Raw genomic sequence first — 15,936 nt, 5'->3', positions numbered from 1 at the left:
CGAGGGCGGAAGCGGGGGCGCCGGCCGCTCTAGCCGGTGAGGCCGGCGGGGTCTCTATGGCGGCAGCCGGGAGCCCGCTCGGAGGAGGGGCCCGACCCGGGCGAGGGGGCGCGACCTGGGGCGACGGGGCCGGGGCCCGAGGTGACAGGTCGAGCGGAGACGGGCCGGGGGCGGAGAGGCCGCGCGGCCGGAGCGGAGCCGGAGGGGGTGGGGCCGCGGGGCGGGGGGCGCCGGGCGCGGAGGGCAGGGAGCCGCGGCTGTGGGGCCAGCGGCCGGGTCCGAGAAGCTCCCCAGCCCCTTTTCTCGTCCCTAAAACGGGAGGGAGCCCCGCGTCGGCCCCGCAGGCGGTTGTGAGGGCCGCTGAGCGCCGCTGCGGGCGCGGCCAGTCCGGGGCTCAGACGCTTCTCCTCCTCGCAGCTCTGGCTCCCGCGCCTCCCGCTGAGCCCCCGGGGACCCGCCCCGGCCTTCCGTCCTTGCAGGATGGACGAGGAGAGCCTGCAGGCCGCCCTGCAGACCTACGACGCCCAGCTGCAGCAGGTGGAGCTGGCGCTGGGTGCCGGCCTGGATCCCTCCGAGCTGGCGGACCTGCGCCAGCTGCAGGGGGACCTGAAGGAGCTCATCGAGCTCACCGAGGCCAGCCTGGTGTCCGTCAGGAAGAGCAAGCTGCTGGCCGCGCTGGATGGAGAGCCCTCGGCCCAGGACGAGGCTGAGTACCTGGCTCTCCAGAAGGCCGTTGCTGAAGGGGTGGAGGTGCCTGCAGCCGCCGGGGCAGAGCTGGAGGCCGCTCCTGAACGAGAGGCAAAGCCAGACCCCAGCGGGCCCGGGCAGGAGGAGGAGGAGTGGAGCGGGAGGAAGGTGAACGCGCCCTACTACAGCTCCTGGGGCACGTTGGAGTACCACAACGCGATGATCGTGGGCACGGAAGAGGCCGACGATGGCTCCACGGGCGTGCGGGTGCTGTACCTCTACCCCACGCACAAGTCCTTGAAGCCCTGCCCGTTCTTCCTGGAGGGGAAGTGCCGCTTCCAGGAGAACTGCAGGTAACTCCCCGGGGCCGTGCGGGGGCGCGAGGACTCGCCGGCAGGCTCGGGGTCGCCGTGGGGCTGGCTGGTGGATCCTCGCAGCGCTGTCCTCGGTTGAATGATCCCTGGATTTTCTCGAGTCAAAGGATGGCCCCCCCACCCATCACTAGTTTCATTTTTTAGGGTAGAACTTGTAAATAGACTTTGTCACGGAGCCGGAGAGTGCAGCGTCCTGCCTACACCCCGATACCCGGCTTTATTGTGGACCAGCCCTTGCCAGGCTCCGTTTGACTCCTCTCTTACTTTTGTTTCCCTGGACTATTTTAAAGCAAATTCTAGAAATTACTGGGTTTTTTTGGTCCATAAATACTTAAGAACACACCCCTAACCAATGTAACAGTAACGTTTTGTTCAAATTGAGATTTCCACAATTGTTGCAACAATGTGTTTTTTTTTCTGTAAGTGCATAACTTTGCTCTTACTCCTTTTTATTTCCTCTTTGGAAGGAATATTTACTGAAACGTCTGGTAGTTCATTTACCTTTTTTGTCAGTATTCTAGTGAAACTGTTTCTAGTTCTTTGGTCATCGTCTTTCTTTACAGACTCTTGCTGGGTCCAGAGTGTTGTTTGACACATTTTTCCGTACTTCTTTCTTTTCCTGTTTTATTGAAGTGTCCCGTTCGTACAGAAAGTGCATACATCATAAATGTACTGGATGAGTTTTCACAAAGCGGACCTATCCACGTGTTGGTGAACAATTTGGTCAAGGAACAAAGCAGTAACCTCTCTCGTCTTTTCTGCCATTAGCCCCTCTGGGGTACCTCCCTGCCCCTGGGTGACACATCCCTGGGCCGCTTTCTCTGGGCCAGGCACTGCTCCTGGAGTTTGACACGTATTAACTCATCTGTGCCGCAACTCCGAGAGGTAGGCCCACCTATGGCTGAGGTTGTCTGGCTCAGAGGGGCGGCATGTGAGCCTGCACCAGGGTCAGGCCAGCTCTGAGATGGCCCCCAACTGCTGTGCCTTCCCATGCTGCGTGCTCTGTTAGCTTTAGGCCCAACTGCTGCAGCCTACAACACCCACTCGCCACCGCCGGACTGATGAGCCATTATCTGGCATTTGCTTTGCATTTTTATTTTATTTAGTTTTTTAAAGATTTATTTATTTGTGAGAGAGAATGTGCATGTGTGGGGTGGGGAGGGGCAGAAGGAGAGGTAGAGAGTGTGTCAAGCAGACTCCCTGCTGAGCACGGAGCCTGACCCTGAGACCATGACCTGAACTGAAACCAAGACTCAGATGCCCAACTGACTGAGCCAGTCCGGCACCCCTGCTTTACCTTTTTAAAAATAAAACAAAATAGGTAATGTTGAAATGCCCTCGACTCCCCACTCTGTCACAGCCCCTCCCCATCCTGGGAGGCTATGATCACAACTCAGTTTCCCTCTAGCAAACGTTAGCTCTTCACAGACAGTGTGTATACAAAGAATACATATTTGTGTTATTTTCAAAACAAGTGGTATCATACAGTGTGGTTCATTTTGCAGCTTGCTTTTTTCACTGCATGTGTTTGTGAGAGACATCCATGTTATCTACAGAGCTCTTTAGTTCATTTTAACTGCTGTGTTTTTTCCTTCATGAATATGCTACATTTTATTTATTCTGTTCCTTTCTGATGTTTTCATTTTTTTTTTTTACAAACAATTTACTGTGAACATCTTAGTACATGTCTTCTTATGTACCTGCCGGGAATTTCCCACGTAGAGAGTGTATGTAGAATTTCCATTTCCCTATGAAGTATGGTCCCTAGTCCCTAGTTCTTTCTATAATTGCCTGTGGTAATATTATCCGACTTGCAGATTCCTGCCTACTGAAAGCTGGGAAAATGGTATCGTGATTGAATTTGTATTTCCTTGAATCCTCGTGAGATGTAGCATTTTTTCGTACGTTTGTTATAACTTAATTTCTGTATTTTAATCTCTTTATCTGTAAACAGAAACGAGAATTGTTTTTCGTAGTTTTTGGGAGAATGGAATGCATTAATATGTGCAAAGAATTTAGAACAGTACGTTACGTGTTGTAAGCTCACAGTAGATGTTAACTTTTTATCTTGCCGTAGGATAAAATCAGATGTGGGAAGTGAGGACATAGTATAGGGATTACTGTAACCTCCCAGCAGTCACCACTGAGCTCCCCACTGCAAATTTGCCAACCACCCCCGAAGCATCTCCATGCACCTCAAACCAAATGCAGTCTGCTCCCACCTCCAAAAACGGCCACTATTCCAGACCTTTATTCTGGTCTCCTCCTTGTGTTTGTTCCAGCTTGTCACTTAAGTGTAACTGTGGTATGAACACTGTAGCATAATCTTGTTCACTAAAGCTTCTGTGTCCGAATCTGGCTGTCCACACCCTTCTTCCTGCCTCTCCTGGCCTCACAGTTTGCTAAAGGACTGGGCCCTTTGGCCCATGGTTGAACACCACTGGTCCAGCACGTTCCTCTGCAAGCTGGCAGCTGGATCGAGGGAGCTGACCACATTCAGGTTCACCCTCTTTGGCAAGACTCTAGGTGCTGTTCTTTCATCAAGACATTCTTGGTGTCTAGTTTTTCTGTTGTGATGGTAGCAGCCATGGATGCCGTCGGTGATCAGAGCCTAATGCACTGATTCAGTGGGAACTGCAAAGTAGAGATCTTTCTGTCTGTTCATCTTCATTTACTAGCCATAAAGAGATGCTTTCCCCCATCTGTGATTTGGCTACCCAGAGGAACAGTTCATATAAAAATGCAGGATAAATGCTGGATTTTTCTGTTTTCTTTACTTCCGTTTCCAAGATAATGAATTGGTTCTCTTTCATTCTGAGAAGGTAATAAATTAGCTTTAAAAAAACATTTCTAATATCCTTATATACTCATGGATTTCAATATATTTGACAAATTTCATTTTGACAAATTTCAGTCTGTTGAGATTCTGATTTTCTATACAGGTATCCCCAACGAAAGTTCATGTTACAACATTTGTATGAAAGACGTACATAGTAACTTTTAACATATTGTTGTCTTTGGGCTCCAAAATGAGTCTCTTATAGATAGCATAGAATTTGGTCATTCTTTTTATCCATCCTTCCAGTTGTCTTTTAATTGGTCTTTATGTACTCCGCTTACATTTAAAGTAGTTACTGATAAAGACTGATCTCAGTTATCTTATTATTTGTTTTTTCTTTTTCCTTTTTTTTAAGATTTATTTTTTTTATTTTTTTATTTTAGATTTTACTTATTTATTCCACAGAGAGACACAGCAAGAGCAGGGACACGGGCAGGGGGAGTGGGAGAGGGAGAAGCAGGCTTCCCGCTGAGCAGGGAGCCCGATGCGGGGCTCGATCCCAGGACCTCGGGATCATGACCTGAGCCGAAGCCAGACGCTTAACAACTGAGCCACCCAGGCGCCCCGGATTTTATTTTTAACTAATTTCTACACCCAATGTGGGGCTCGAACTCATAAGATCAAGAGTCACACGCTCCACAACTGAGCCAGCCAGGTGCCCCATTATTTGTTTTCTGTAGGCCTTATGTCATTTGCTTCTCAGTTTCATTATTGCTTTCTTTGGTGTTTGTTTTTTTCACTCTATCACTTTGATTCCCTTTGATTTTTTTGGACATATTTTTATGTTATTTTCTTCAGTGACATTCTCTGGATTATAATTAATATAACAATCTAGTTTGAATAACGTCAGCTTAGCTGAAACTCTACCATACAGTCCACCCCCCCCCATGTTCTTACTGTTACAAATTACATCTTTGTACTCGTGTGGCCAGAAATACAGATTTATGAGTATTGTGTCATGCAATTGTCTTTTAAATCACACAGAGGAAAAAAGATGAGTTGCAAACCCTCCCCCCAAAAAGGAATAATAATACTGGCTTTTATATTTACCTATATAGTTGTCTTTATCAGTGTTCATAGGGCTTGAGTTATGGTCTGGTGGGTGTCCTTTGTTTCAGTCTGAAGGACTCGCTTTAGCATTCCTTGTAGGGCAGGTATGTGAGCAATGAATTCCCTCTGCTTTTGTTTATATGGGAATGTCTTCATTTCTCTTTCAAAGGACAGTTTTGGCAGATAAAGAATTCTTGGTTGACAGGGTTTGTTTTTTCCTTTCAGGACTTTAAATATGTCATCCCACTGCCTTCTGGCCCCCATAGCTTCTGATGAGAAGGCAGTTAACCTTATTGAGGAACACTTGTGCATGAAGAGGGCCTTCTCTTTTGCTGCTTTCAGGATTTTCTTTGTTTTTGGGTTAAAGGAACTGTACCTGTAAATGGGCCTTTAGTAACGTGGTGGTAAGATGTGAGACAGGAAGCATTCTGCAGCCCCCCGATGAGATCGCAGGCTTTTAGTGAACCTCTGCCCCCGGATTATGAACTGCACGTGGACTTCTCAGTCATGCGCACGCCCCACTTAGATGGCACAGGATGGCTGGACTGGGCTGGATTTGGGTGTTTCTCTAACCCCCAGTTCAACTAGGTTCTGATAAAACTCCCCTCAGATTAGGCTCCAGTTAAACAGCTTCCCCTGAGGACAGGCCTTGTTAAGAAGAGCAGAGTAGAGTGCTCTGAGGTATTTCAAGATGGTTCCTTTCCCCCTCCCTCTGCAGTATTCACTTTGAGAACCTGGTAGAGCTTCTGGACTAAAACTCACAGAAGTGTGAGGGCCCTGGGGCGCCTGGGTGGCTCAGTCGGTGAGGCATCTGCCTTCGGCTCAGGTCATGATCTCAGGGTCATGGGATCGGGTTCAGCGGGGAGTCTGCTTCTCCCTCTGCTCCTCCCCCTGCTTGTGCTCTCTCTCTTTCCCTCTCTGTCTCTCTCTCAAAGAAATAAAACCTTGTGCTCGCTTCAGCAGCACATATTCTAAAATTGGAACACTACAGAGAAGATTATCATGGCCCCTGCGCAAGGATGACACTCAAAGAAATAAAACCTTAAAAGAAAAAGTGTGAGAGCCCCCAGACTTGTCCATACCGAGCCACCAAGCAGCCCTCAGTCACAGTCAGGGTCGCCCTTCTAGCCCTGGATCCTGCAGTGGTTCCTGCCGGGGGCTTACTGTGCTGGTAAGTTGTGATTCCCAATATCTGCCTATTGGTCTCTCCAAATTTGGCATAGCAGTTTGCCCTGTGACCTTTCTTCTCTTATGGATCTAAGAAGAGTTAGTGATTTTTTTCATTTTCAGCTTTTTACCTGTGGTTAGAACAAAGGGGCAACTTCCCAGCTTTTTACACACAAGACTGGAAACCAGAAATGTTCCATCTAGTGAGTTGTTCGTTTCAGTTACTGACTTCAACTCTGGAATTTCCACTTTATTCCTTTTATATATTTTCTATGTATGTTTTAAGATTCACTATTTCCTAAATCATTGTCACTATGTTTTCATTTAGTTCTTTGAACATACTTAGACTATCTGCTTTGAGGTCTTTGCAAGATTCAACATTTGGGCCCACTCAGATTCTATCAACTGCTTTTTTTCCTAAGTATGGGTCACACTTTACTGTTTGCCTGTCTCCTAAATTTTATTGAAAACTACATTTCAGATAATATCTTGTAGCAACTCTGGACTTTGAATCATTTTCCTCAGTATTTCGTTTTATCTTGGTATGTTTTCCGGATGTAAATTATGAAGTCTGTCCCCTCATAGCGGTTTCTGGTATCTCTACTCACATCTTTAAATTTATATTTACTTTTTAGCCTGGCTTTTCAGGAGTCACTTCTGTGTCTGTGTGGCTTAGCAGCCAGCCAATGATTTAAGCAGAGGTTATTCTCAAACACTCTTTCCCAAAAGGCTTCCCCCACAAGGCTTCTCCCCCATCGGTCAATCAGTCTTTGTGGGCTGGGGGGCACATTCCAAGTTCAGCCAGCCCCCCATCTCTCTTGACTTTCACTTGACCCTGGCATCTCTTGGAGCTCCGGATGCATGCACAATGTTTCCTGGAGAAGCAGGGGTGTTTGGAGGGTGGAGCTCTTACATGGTTGTTTAATTTTCTGGTCCTGAAGTACCAGTTAGGTATTTGCTAAACACCCCCTGTAAACAGCAGGGCCCACTCCAGCTGGGCCCACAAGCCACCATAGCCCTGGGTCTCACCCCTGCCATACTCCCCCCCACCCCAAGGGCAAGCAGGAAGCTTCCCCCACTGTGAAGGCTGCAGACATTCCCACCTCCCGTTCTGTCCCCAAGTTGGGCACCTTTTCAAAAATAATGACTAACCAGTGTGTTGTCTGTTTCGTTTCATTTCCAGAGTTCTGAAGCTGTGAGTTTGGGCCACTTTGCTCAGTTTTAGCCTTGTTTTTCTATACTTGGCCACAGCTGGAACTCAGAATCTTCTTTATGGTTCTAAATACTTGTTTTCAGGTTCAAGATTTGTTTATTCTGGAATGCATTTCCATGAATGTTGTGAGGTAGGTAATTGAGTTGGGGTTTTTAACACAGGAAACCAGTTTCTGATCTTTTCCTTATGAAACCAGTAGTGTGTCCTTTCCTCACTTGAGTGTAGTATTTTCTCAGTCACATGGGAAGTTTTTTGTGTGCACGGTGCTCTTCCTGGGTGCTCCTTTTCATTCCATTGATCAATTTGCTCATTGTCTTAGTTTTAAATTCATTTTATAGGGGCGCCTGGGTGGCTCAGTCGTTAAGCGTCTGCCTTCGGCTCAGGTCATGATCCCAGTGCCCTGGGATCGAGTCCCGCATCGAGCTCCCTGCTCAGTGGGGAGTCTGCTTCTCCCTCTGCCTGCAGCTCCCCCTGCTTGTACCCTTGCTCACTCTCTCTCTCCACGCTCGCTCTCTCTAACAAATACAATCTTTAAATAAATAAATAAATAAATAAATTCATTTTATGGATATGCCATTAACTACACCCCATGGTTGGAAACTTAGGTTATTTCCAAGTCTTTTGGTATTTGGTTAACATCCTTTGAGCCGAATCTTTGCGTACTTTCGTTATTATTTTTCTAGAATCATTTCTTAGACGTGCTTTCCCAGGTTAAGGAGTATACCAAATTTTCAGGCTTCTATTATCACTGAAGATTCCTGCAGAGAAATTTTAATTGGTGGTGTCTTGGGGGGGTGTGCATGTGTCTGAGGGTGCATGGGCGTGTCTGGGGTGTGTGTGTGTGTCTCTTGGGGCATGGGGGGCATGTGTCTGGGGCACATGTTTCTGGGGTGCGCTTGTCTGTGGGGTGTGTCTGTGGGGGCTTGTGTGAGCATGCGTGTCTGGGGATATGTGTGTCTGGGGATGCGCGTGTCTGTGGGGTGCATATCTGCGGATGTGTGTGGGCGCACGTGTCCGTGGGGGCAGGCGTGAGGGGGATATGTGTGTCCAGGGGCACGTGTGTCTGTGGGGTGCATGTCTGGGGGGGCATCTGGGGGGCAGGCCCGTCTGGGGGATATGGGTGTCAGTGGGCACGCGCGTCTGTGGAGGCACGCGTCTGTGGGAGTGTGGGAGTGGGTATTTGGCTGAGCTCAGTCCTGGCTGTTGGCCTCCCCTTTTGAACACATTGTGTTGCTCCTTGGTTGAACGAGGATCTTCAAGCAGAGTCACCACTGCAGTGCGTTTGGGGCCTAGTCTTGCAGATGCTGGTGCTGCTCAGTCATTGGCATCGTCCTGTGGGCCTGAGGACAGTCAGGCGGAAGGAACTGCCCAGAATCTTGCCAGGGGAGGTGTCTGAGGCCATCTTTGTCCACCCGTGAGAGGGTGGAACCCCACCCTTTCCATCCCCTGTGCCACCACCGATTTCTGCCTGGAAGGACTTGCCGCGGCTGCACTGTCTCTGCGTCGCAGGGTGAATACAAGTCCTTGATTGCTCTTGCAGGGTTAAAACAGTTTCCTCTTTGAAATGCTGGCACAGTACAGTGGATATGTGGTTAGTCTTTCATGCCTTTATTTGGCAGAGTTGAAGCTTGAGTCCTTTGTGCCCACATTTCTTCCTCTTTCTTCGCCTCCTTCTTCCCCCCTCTCCTCCCTCTCTCAGTTTTGGTTTTAATCTCACTGGTTCACTGAAATCTAAAGGTCAGGACATCACTGTTCCAACTGCGTTCTCCCACTTGGTTTGGGAAGGACTCAGTCCTGTGAGCGCACACACACAAACACACCTGCCTTGATTATCTGTTAGTGTTGGGGCCTCCTGTCTGGTGGAGAGGCGATGGGGAGCTTTAGTCACACGGGTGTCTGCCCACCACATCGTTACTCTAGCCCAGAAAGCTGGAGAGTCGTGCAAAGCATCTTGTCCTCAGCATGGCCAGATCCATCCTGCAAAGGCGAGAGTGTGTGTCTGTGCGTATACCTGCCTGTGTTTGTGTGCAGGGGTATGTGTGTGTACACACGTGCACACGCGCGTGTGTCCGTTTGTCTCCCGTCTCTCCCTCCCTTCATGGCAGTGCCCAGGCAGGTGGACTTGGTTCTCCTGGGTTCACTTGCCCCTAGTGCACTGTGTCTGAGCCCCTGTCCCCTGTGGTTGTCTTGGCAGGTTCTCCCATGGGCAGGTGGTCTCTGTGGACGAGCTGCGCCCCTTCCAGGACCCAGACCTGAGCTCCCTCCGGGCCGGCTCTGCATGTCTGGCCAAGCAGCAGGATGGCCTCTGGTACCCAGCTCGGATAACCGGTGAGGCTGCCCACAGGCCTCTCAGACAGAGCTCTTACTGAAGAGCCCCGTTCCATACCCAAGTGGAGCGAGGCCACCCTCAACCTCAGTCCCACCTTCCTTCCAACACTCAGTGTGGTTCCTACCACCTGTTGAGGCCACTGACCTGGCCTGTCTTTGTTCCCTGCCTCCAGATGTTGATAACGGCTACTACACAGTCAGGTTTGACTCACTGCTGCTGAAGGAGGCTGTGGTGGAGGGGGACGGCATCCTGCCCCCACTGCGCACGGACCCCGCAGGGTCCTCGGACTCCGACAGCAGCGACGCAGATGACCCCAGCTACGCCAGAGGTACGGCAGTAGGTCAGGGTCCCAGAAGCCCTAGTGCAGCAGTCGGCCTGCAAGGCTCCCGGCTGGTGGGGCCTGTGACCGTCGAAACAGACAGTTGGACAGTGTGACTGCAGGGAGGTGGGCTGTGCTCAGCAGAGGGGGCGCTCATGCCTGAGGAGGTGGGGGAAATGAGAGGGGGGGGGGGGGGGGGGGGGGGGGGAAGTTCCTGAGACCCACAGAGGCAGAGACCTGGCCCTTGTCTTCAGGGAGCACATGTGAGGGTTACAACTCCACACCCCCGCATACCGAAGCGTGTGTGCCGAGGCAGGGCCGACACACCAGTCGGCGTGTAAGACAGGGCCGGTGGGCGTGGCGTGCAGGCAGGAGCAGCCCCTTCCAGTGGTCTCCCCATGGGCCAGGTGTCTGGTGGAGAGAGGGGAGGCTGGGTCCGGACAGGCAGGGACAGGAGGGTTTCAGGAATAGCTGGAGGTGTCCGGCCCTCCCGATGGGTCAGTTAGGATGTACAGGGGAGGTATTCCTGTGGAATCTGTTCTGTGAGTTGGTAGTTTCTGAACTCCCGTGTCCACGGGGGCGGCGGGGAGGACTGAGCCATGAAGTCGGCGGTGACTTTCTACCAGGGGAGGAGGGGAGCTCACTGCCTGAGAAGGTGGGTCAGGGGAGGGCTCCGGGGGGAGGGGCTGCCCTGTGACCTGCGGGGGTGGCACTGAGGTGTGGGGAGGGCTGCAGCAGACCCTGCCCCACTCTGCCAGGGCTCGGCCTTAGAGTCATGTGCCGACAACAGGTCTGAGCAGTCGATGGAGGTGCCGGGCATCACAGCCCTGGGCCAGAGCTGAGCTCTTGGGCTAACATGGGCTGGAGCCCAGGGTGCTCCATGTCCAGTGGGGCCGAGCCACTGCCCTGTTTCCTACAGTGGTGGAACCTGGTGCTGCTGACCACGGGACCTGCAGCTCCGCTTTTGCTGGCTGGGAGGTGCACACACGGGGCATTGGCTCCAGACTCCTGGCCAAGATGGGCTACGAGTTTGGCAAGGGTGAGTGTGTGTGTGCTGCCCTGGGGAGGGGAGGGGGCGACCACAGCCCCGCTCAGGTCCAGCAGCAGCAGCACTAGTCCTGTGTGCCCTCAGGTTTGGGCCGACATGCAGAGGGCCGGGTGGAGCCCATCCATGCTGTGGTGCTTCCTCGAGGGAAGTCGCTGGACCAGTGCGCAGAGATCCTGCAGGAGAGGACCAAGGGCAGCAAGCCTGGCACCCGGAGGCCCCCGAGAAGCCGGGGGAGCGGGGGTGGGCGTCCTCCCCCTCGTAGTGTGTTTGACTTTCTGAACGAAAAGCTGCAGTACCGGGCCCCTGGGGCCCTGGAGGCTAGGGGGGCCCCCCCAGGGAGGAGGAGTGGCAAGGAAATGTACCATGCCAGCAAGAGTGCCAAGCGGGCCCTGAGCCTGCAGCTCTTCCAGACTGAGAAGAAGATTGAGCAAACCCAGCGGGACATCCAGGGCATCCAGAAGGCCCTTGCCCGAAACACCGGCCGGTACGTGTGGGGCCGAACCCAGGGCAGAGGGCATACCCCAGGGTGGCAGTGCCTTCAGCCCTGCTGTGGGCATCAAGCCCACAGTTCCCACACAGGAGCTTGCTCTGACCCGAGGGTGGTGGCTGTCTGAGGAGGGTCTGATGCTTGGAGGAGGATGGGCAGTGGCCACAGCACTGTGGGGGCTTCGTGCCGGTGGCCCAGCAGCCCATGCTGAACGGCAGGCTCCTGTCTAGGCACAGTGTGACGGCAGCCCAGCTGCAGGAGAGGCTGATGGGAGCCCAGCGGGAGCTGGGGCAGCTCCAGGCCCAGGAGGCAGGCCTGCAGCGCGAGCAGAGGAAAGCGGACACCCACAAGAAGATGACTGAGTTCTAGAGCTCCCGTGTGCGCAGCGGACAGAGCTCAGGGCCCCCGGCTCCTGGCTGCCCTCTGGAAGACGAGCTGTCACCCGACAACTAGATGCTACTGAAGAGGGGCCCCCTGCTCCCAGACTAGCCCCCATGGCCAGCCTTCTCCCTGGCCCAGGGCCTGTGGACACTACTGAACGGAGATGGGGCTGCAGGGGTCACGTCTGGACACTTACTTGCCCGTTGAACCCACCTGCCAGTGTCTTAGGGGGTCTCCTTCGCAAAGACATTAAAGTGATCGTGTTGTGTCTTTCAGTGAAGGCTCAGCTGGCTTGTGGGGTCTTTGGGGGCAGAGGGGTCTCTGCACAGGGCCATGGGGCCGGGCTGGAGGGGCCCTGAGTGAGGCCGCTGCCCTCTGCCCAGAGGTGGAGGGCCCAAAGGCTGGCATTCTCCTTGCTCTCTTGGGTGGGGCTCTGCCAGCAGCCCCTCCCGCGTGTTGCCTGACCCCCACAAGTGTGTGGGACTTGATGCTGCAGCAGGGGGAGGAGGTCGTGGCCAGATGCATCCTTGGGAAGCACCATGAATGAGGCAGGAGGACCTGGTGGGGTGGGTTTGGAAGTCTGAGAGCCTGGGATCAGCCCCAGGATTTGGCGGCCACGAGACTGTCCAGTTCCCGTGCTGTGCCTGTCTCTTCGCTGGCGCGTGCCCACCTCATAGAGCACAGACCACGTGAGTTAGGCTCTGGGAGCAGTGCTGGCGTGCCACATGCACCCGCCAAGTGATGTCTAGACCCCACACGGGGGCTGCAGCAGGAGCGATGGCTGCAGAGCGTTGAGTGGCTGTGTGGGGAGATGCACAGGCAGGAAGTGAGGTGGGGAGCTCGGCTGAGGGCTGTACAGAGGCACCTCGCAGGGTGCCCAAGCCGCCGGGCCTGCTCCACACGGGGCTGAGGAGGGGCCACCACACGCGGGTCTTTGGTAAGTGCCTGCTCTGGCCTCCACCCTGGTCAGGTCCCCAGACCCCTTGGTGCCCTCCTGGGAGCAGCTGAGGGTTGGGGTCTGGGAGGACCAGGTTAGCCATCCCAGACCCTCTTACGAGCTAAGCCCACTCTCCCTGGGTCTGGGCAGACTGGCCCCCGTCTCTAGAGACACCCTACCCCAGCAGCTCTGCTAAGATCCCAGGAGGAAGACCATGATCTGATGGCAGGGACAGTTGGAGGGGAGGGGTGGAGAGAGCCAAGGAGAAGTGGGGTGGGGGCAGTCAGGGTAAAGCAACCTCTCCCTGCCTGCTGACCCCTCCCCTGCCTTTCCAGCCCCTCAGGGGACAAAGCTTAGCAGTGGATGGCTAGGGGGACATCACCTGAGACAGTGGCCTGTGCCTCAGAGGGCCAAGGGTGTGACCTTAGGACCTCCCTGGGTTCCAAGTTTAGGCTACGGTGACCACAGCAGGCCCTTGGCCTGCTCACAACTCCCCTGCCCCTCCTCACCGGCCATGCTCAGCTACCGTTTGGGTCACCCTCACCCACTCAGGTACTCGTAGGGCCAAGCAGAGCACACCTCCTTCCATGTCACGGGGAGCCCCCCTTCAGAGGTGGGAAGGGAGCTGCCAGGGCCTGGACTCCATGCTTCTGTAGGAAGGAGGGGCTGTGGAGCCTGGGGTTTCCTGTGTGCTGAGTCAGAGCGCCCCAGGGGGAGGAGACTGCCCAGCAGCTTGAGGTGCAGCAGGGGGGCTGCCAGGTAGGTACCCAGCCTCTCCGCCCCCAGCACCCTGTCTTCTTGCCCCCAGGCCTACCTGCGGCTTCGCAGGATGGGGCCACAGGTGCCCTCAGCCCCTCCTGCCCTCTGGGTCCTCGGGTGCCTTGCCCTGTCCCTCTGGCTTTGGACACTGTGCACGGCCTGCCACAGGTATGTCCATCTCTCACCTGGGTTTGGTGTGGGGCACAGCTCCAAGCAGGTTTGGCTCTGTGCGTGAGCCTCCCTACTGGGCCTTGCACCAGAGCCTGGCACCTCAGCCCCCTATCTCTGCCTCCCTGGCCTGATGAGACTCTTGCCCCCAGGAAGCGGGTGCAGAGGCAGCGGGCCAGGCCCCAGGGCGGTGTGATGCCAGCGGAAGCGGTGAGTGCCAGGCTGTCCCGGGGGCCAGGGCGGGGCCAGCACAGGACCCACCAGCCTTCCTTGCCCCCAGTCACTGCTGAGACGACACCACTTCTGCACCCTCAGCAAGTCGGACACCAGACTGCACGAGCTGCACCAGGGCCCTGGCGGCTGCAGAGGTGAGCCCAGCTGGGAGGGGTGGGACCAGGGGGGTGGGCGGGGCTTGCACCCTGGAGCAGCTCCGCCGCTCCCCCCCATCGGTTCCCTGCCCCCCTGCCCCAGTAACCTCTGTCTTGACCCCTAGCTCTGCGGCCTGCCAGCATGGATATCCTGCACCCACAATGGCTGGAGGTGTCCAGAGGCACCAGCAGGCTTATGGCAGCCTTCTCACACCGGGAACTGCACCAGGCAATGCCTGTTGCCACCTCACCCTCCATCTGCCCCGAGGCCACTTACTCCAATGTGGGGCTGGCTGCAATCCCCAGGGCCAGCCTGGCAGTCAGCCCTGTGGTGTGGGCAGGGGCACAGCTAACCAGCAGCTGTACCAGGCCTGGGCCTGAGGCCAGACCTGAGGTGGCTGAGTATGCTTGTATCCAGAAGCTCAAGGAAACAGATCAGGGCCCCCAAAGCCTGGGGCAGGGGAAGGCCGAGCTGAACCCAGCTGTTCAGGTAAACGGGTGGATGGGGTAGGGTGGGTAGGGCTGTACAGGTCCTTGAAGGGATATATGGTGCTGACCCCTCCTTGGGTTGGCTTCCTCTCTCCCAGGTGGACATCCTGTACTCCAGAGTCAGGAAGCCTAAAAAGAGGGACCCAGGACCTGCCACAGACCAGTTGGACCTCAAGGGCAGGGGAGTAATTGTGCCTCTGGGAAGTGACCAGTCCTACGAGACCCTCCCACTCAGGGACCTGGGGAAGGATGATGGCCTCCTGGAAAATGTGTATGAGAGTATCCAGGACATGCCCCTTCCCCCCAGCACCTGGAGCCCTCCTGCTCTAGCTGTTAGCATGAGTGCACCTATGCAGGCTTCCCCAGCCTCAACCTAGGGAGGGGTCTCCAACTCCCCATCTGTGTTGAACAACCAAGTACAGAGTTCCTCCTTCCAGAGTAGTGCCCAGCCCCCATTCCCTATCCCCGCCCCGAAGTTGGCCGCACAAAGTCCAGATCCCAAGGCTTCCAGCCTGTGAGGTCCCTGGGGGTCCTGGCTGCCATGGCCTCTTGGCCTCTCCCTCCCAAGGTCTTAATAAATCCCCAGCACAGGGAGGATGGATACAGCCGTGCCTCACAGACTACTTTTCTTGAAGGCCGGGGAAGGTTGGCAGGGATTGTCTTGAAAGGACCCTCCTGCCTGGGGTGTCTGGGCCCTGTCGCCTGAAGCTGTGCGCGGCTGGTCAGTTTCAGAAGACAGTGTGGGGAAGGGAGGCTAGCTCTAGGGGCGGTGGTCCCCAGGCCAAGTCGGTCTTAGCACGTGTTGCAGCCGGCCCGCGAGCTGACCGCCCCAGGGTGGGACTTGGACCCTGAACACTAAGGGAGGGCTCCGCCGCCCAGCCCCCGGTGTTACATAAGGTACGGGGTAGGTGGGCAGTCGTGCGTTAAAGAATAACCTGCTCCCGGGAAGCCCGCCAAGGAGACGCGGCCCCTTCCCCGGATCTGGCAGCTCTGCGCGCAGGCACACCCGCGAGTAAGCCGGCCCTCCCCGGCGGCGGGGGCGCACGGGCACCCCGGGCTCCGCAGAGCCGAGGGACCGACAGGCACTCGCGCTGCCGCGAGCGAGGCCCTTTCCCCAGGCCGAGCGGCTGTGGCCGGCTCGGGGGCCGGGCCTCAGACCGTAAGCCAATGGGAGCGCGGCTGGCCCCGGCCGCGGTCCACCTCGGAATGTTGATACAGCGCGCGAACCAATGGGCGTGCGCCAGGGGCGGGGCCGCGAGGCGGGGCGCGCGAGCCGCGCGAAGGGGGCGTGGCCGGCCGGCAGCCTCCCGGCCGCGCGGCG

The 15,936-nt window shown here is 55.2% G+C and overlaps 3 protein-coding genes and 1 non-coding gene across 10 annotated transcripts in view; all 4 read left to right on the top strand.

Moving 5' to 3' along the window:
• RTEL1 (regulator of telomere elongation helicase 1) overlaps positions 1-556 on the top strand; it is a 38,734-nt gene extending 38,178 nt beyond the window's left edge. For all 5 annotated transcript variants that reach the window (XM_073888354.1, XM_073888359.1, XM_073888357.1 and 2 more), the window contains exons 36-37: positions 1-36; positions 418-556. In XM_073888354.1, the coding sequence (XP_073744455.1) occupies positions 1-36; positions 418-442 (61 nt within the window). In that variant the 3' untranslated portion in view covers positions 443-556. The remainder of the gene's footprint in view (positions 37-417) is intronic.
• Positions 481-12,169, top strand: ZGPAT (zinc finger CCCH-type and G-patch domain containing). Its single transcript, XM_025865023.2, has 6 exons — positions 481-1,040; positions 9,525-9,658; positions 9,832-9,987; positions 10,898-11,017; positions 11,111-11,510; positions 11,744-12,169. Exons 1-6 carry the CDS (start codon positions 481-483, stop codon positions 11,880-11,882), a joined length of 1,509 nt encoding a protein of 502 aa, XP_025720808.1. The 3' UTR covers positions 11,883-12,169.
• On the top strand, positions 5,898-6,004 carry LOC112817784 (U6 spliceosomal RNA). Its single transcript, XR_003206470.1, has one exon. It is a non-coding gene; the product is annotated as a U6 spliceosomal RNA (small nuclear RNA).
• Positions 12,170-12,460: 291 nt separating the features above from the next.
• LIME1 (Lck interacting transmembrane adaptor 1) lies at positions 12,461-15,220 on the top strand. 3 transcript variants are annotated; one of them, XM_073888368.1, is made up of 6 exons: positions 12,461-12,583; positions 13,640-13,758; positions 13,911-13,968; positions 14,039-14,126; positions 14,252-14,616; positions 14,714-15,220. In XM_073888368.1, the coding sequence occupies exons 2-6, from the start codon at positions 13,661-13,663 to the stop codon at positions 14,990-14,992; spliced, it is 888 nt and encodes a 295-aa protein (XP_073744469.1). In that variant the 5' UTR covers positions 12,461-12,583; positions 13,640-13,660; the 3' UTR covers positions 14,993-15,220. The 3 variants fall into 3 exon arrangements, with proteins under 3 accessions (XP_073744469.1, XP_073744467.1, XP_073744468.1); XM_073888366.1 differs by lacking the exon at positions 12,461-12,583 and adding an exon at positions 12,599-12,831; XM_073888367.1 differs by lacking the exon at positions 12,461-12,583 and having other exon boundaries at positions 13,600-13,758.
• The last annotated feature ends 716 nt before the right edge of the window (positions 15,221-15,936 follow it).

The sequence above is a fragment of the Callorhinus ursinus genome, unplaced genomic scaffold (genome assembly GCF_003265705.2).
Source record: "Callorhinus ursinus isolate GAN/ISIS: 27379988/994484 unplaced genomic scaffold, GSC_fseal_2.0 scaffold89, whole genome shotgun sequence".
Lineage (NCBI taxonomy): Eukaryota > Metazoa > Chordata > Mammalia > Carnivora > Otariidae > Callorhinus > Callorhinus ursinus.
This window is presented reverse-complemented; position numbering and strand designations above follow the sequence as displayed.

Bases quoted from the DNA above. Each gene is read 5' to 3' on its own strand.
- ZGPAT (XM_025865023.2), top strand. From the start codon at position 481: ATGGACGAGGAGAGCCTGCAGGCCGCCCTGCAGACCTACGACGCCCAG. The intron at 1,041-9,524 runs GTAACTCCCCGG...TTGTCTTGGCAG, and splicing joins CGCTTCCAGGAGAACTGCAG to GTTCTCCCATGGGCAGGTGG. The intron at 9,988-10,897 runs GTACGGCAGTAG...TGTTTCCTACAG, and splicing joins TGACCCCAGCTACGCCAGAG to TGGTGGAACCTGGTGCTGCT.
- LIME1 (XM_073888368.1), top strand. From the start codon at position 13,661: ATGGGGCCACAGGTGCCCTCAGCCCCTCCTGCCCTCTGGGTCCTCGGG. The intron at 13,759-13,910 runs GTATGTCCATCT...TCTTGCCCCCAG, and splicing joins CTGTGCACGGCCTGCCACAG to GAAGCGGGTGCAGAGGCAGC. The intron at 14,617-14,713 runs GTAAACGGGTGG...CCTCTCTCCCAG, and splicing joins AGCTGAACCCAGCTGTTCAG to GTGGACATCCTGTACTCCAG.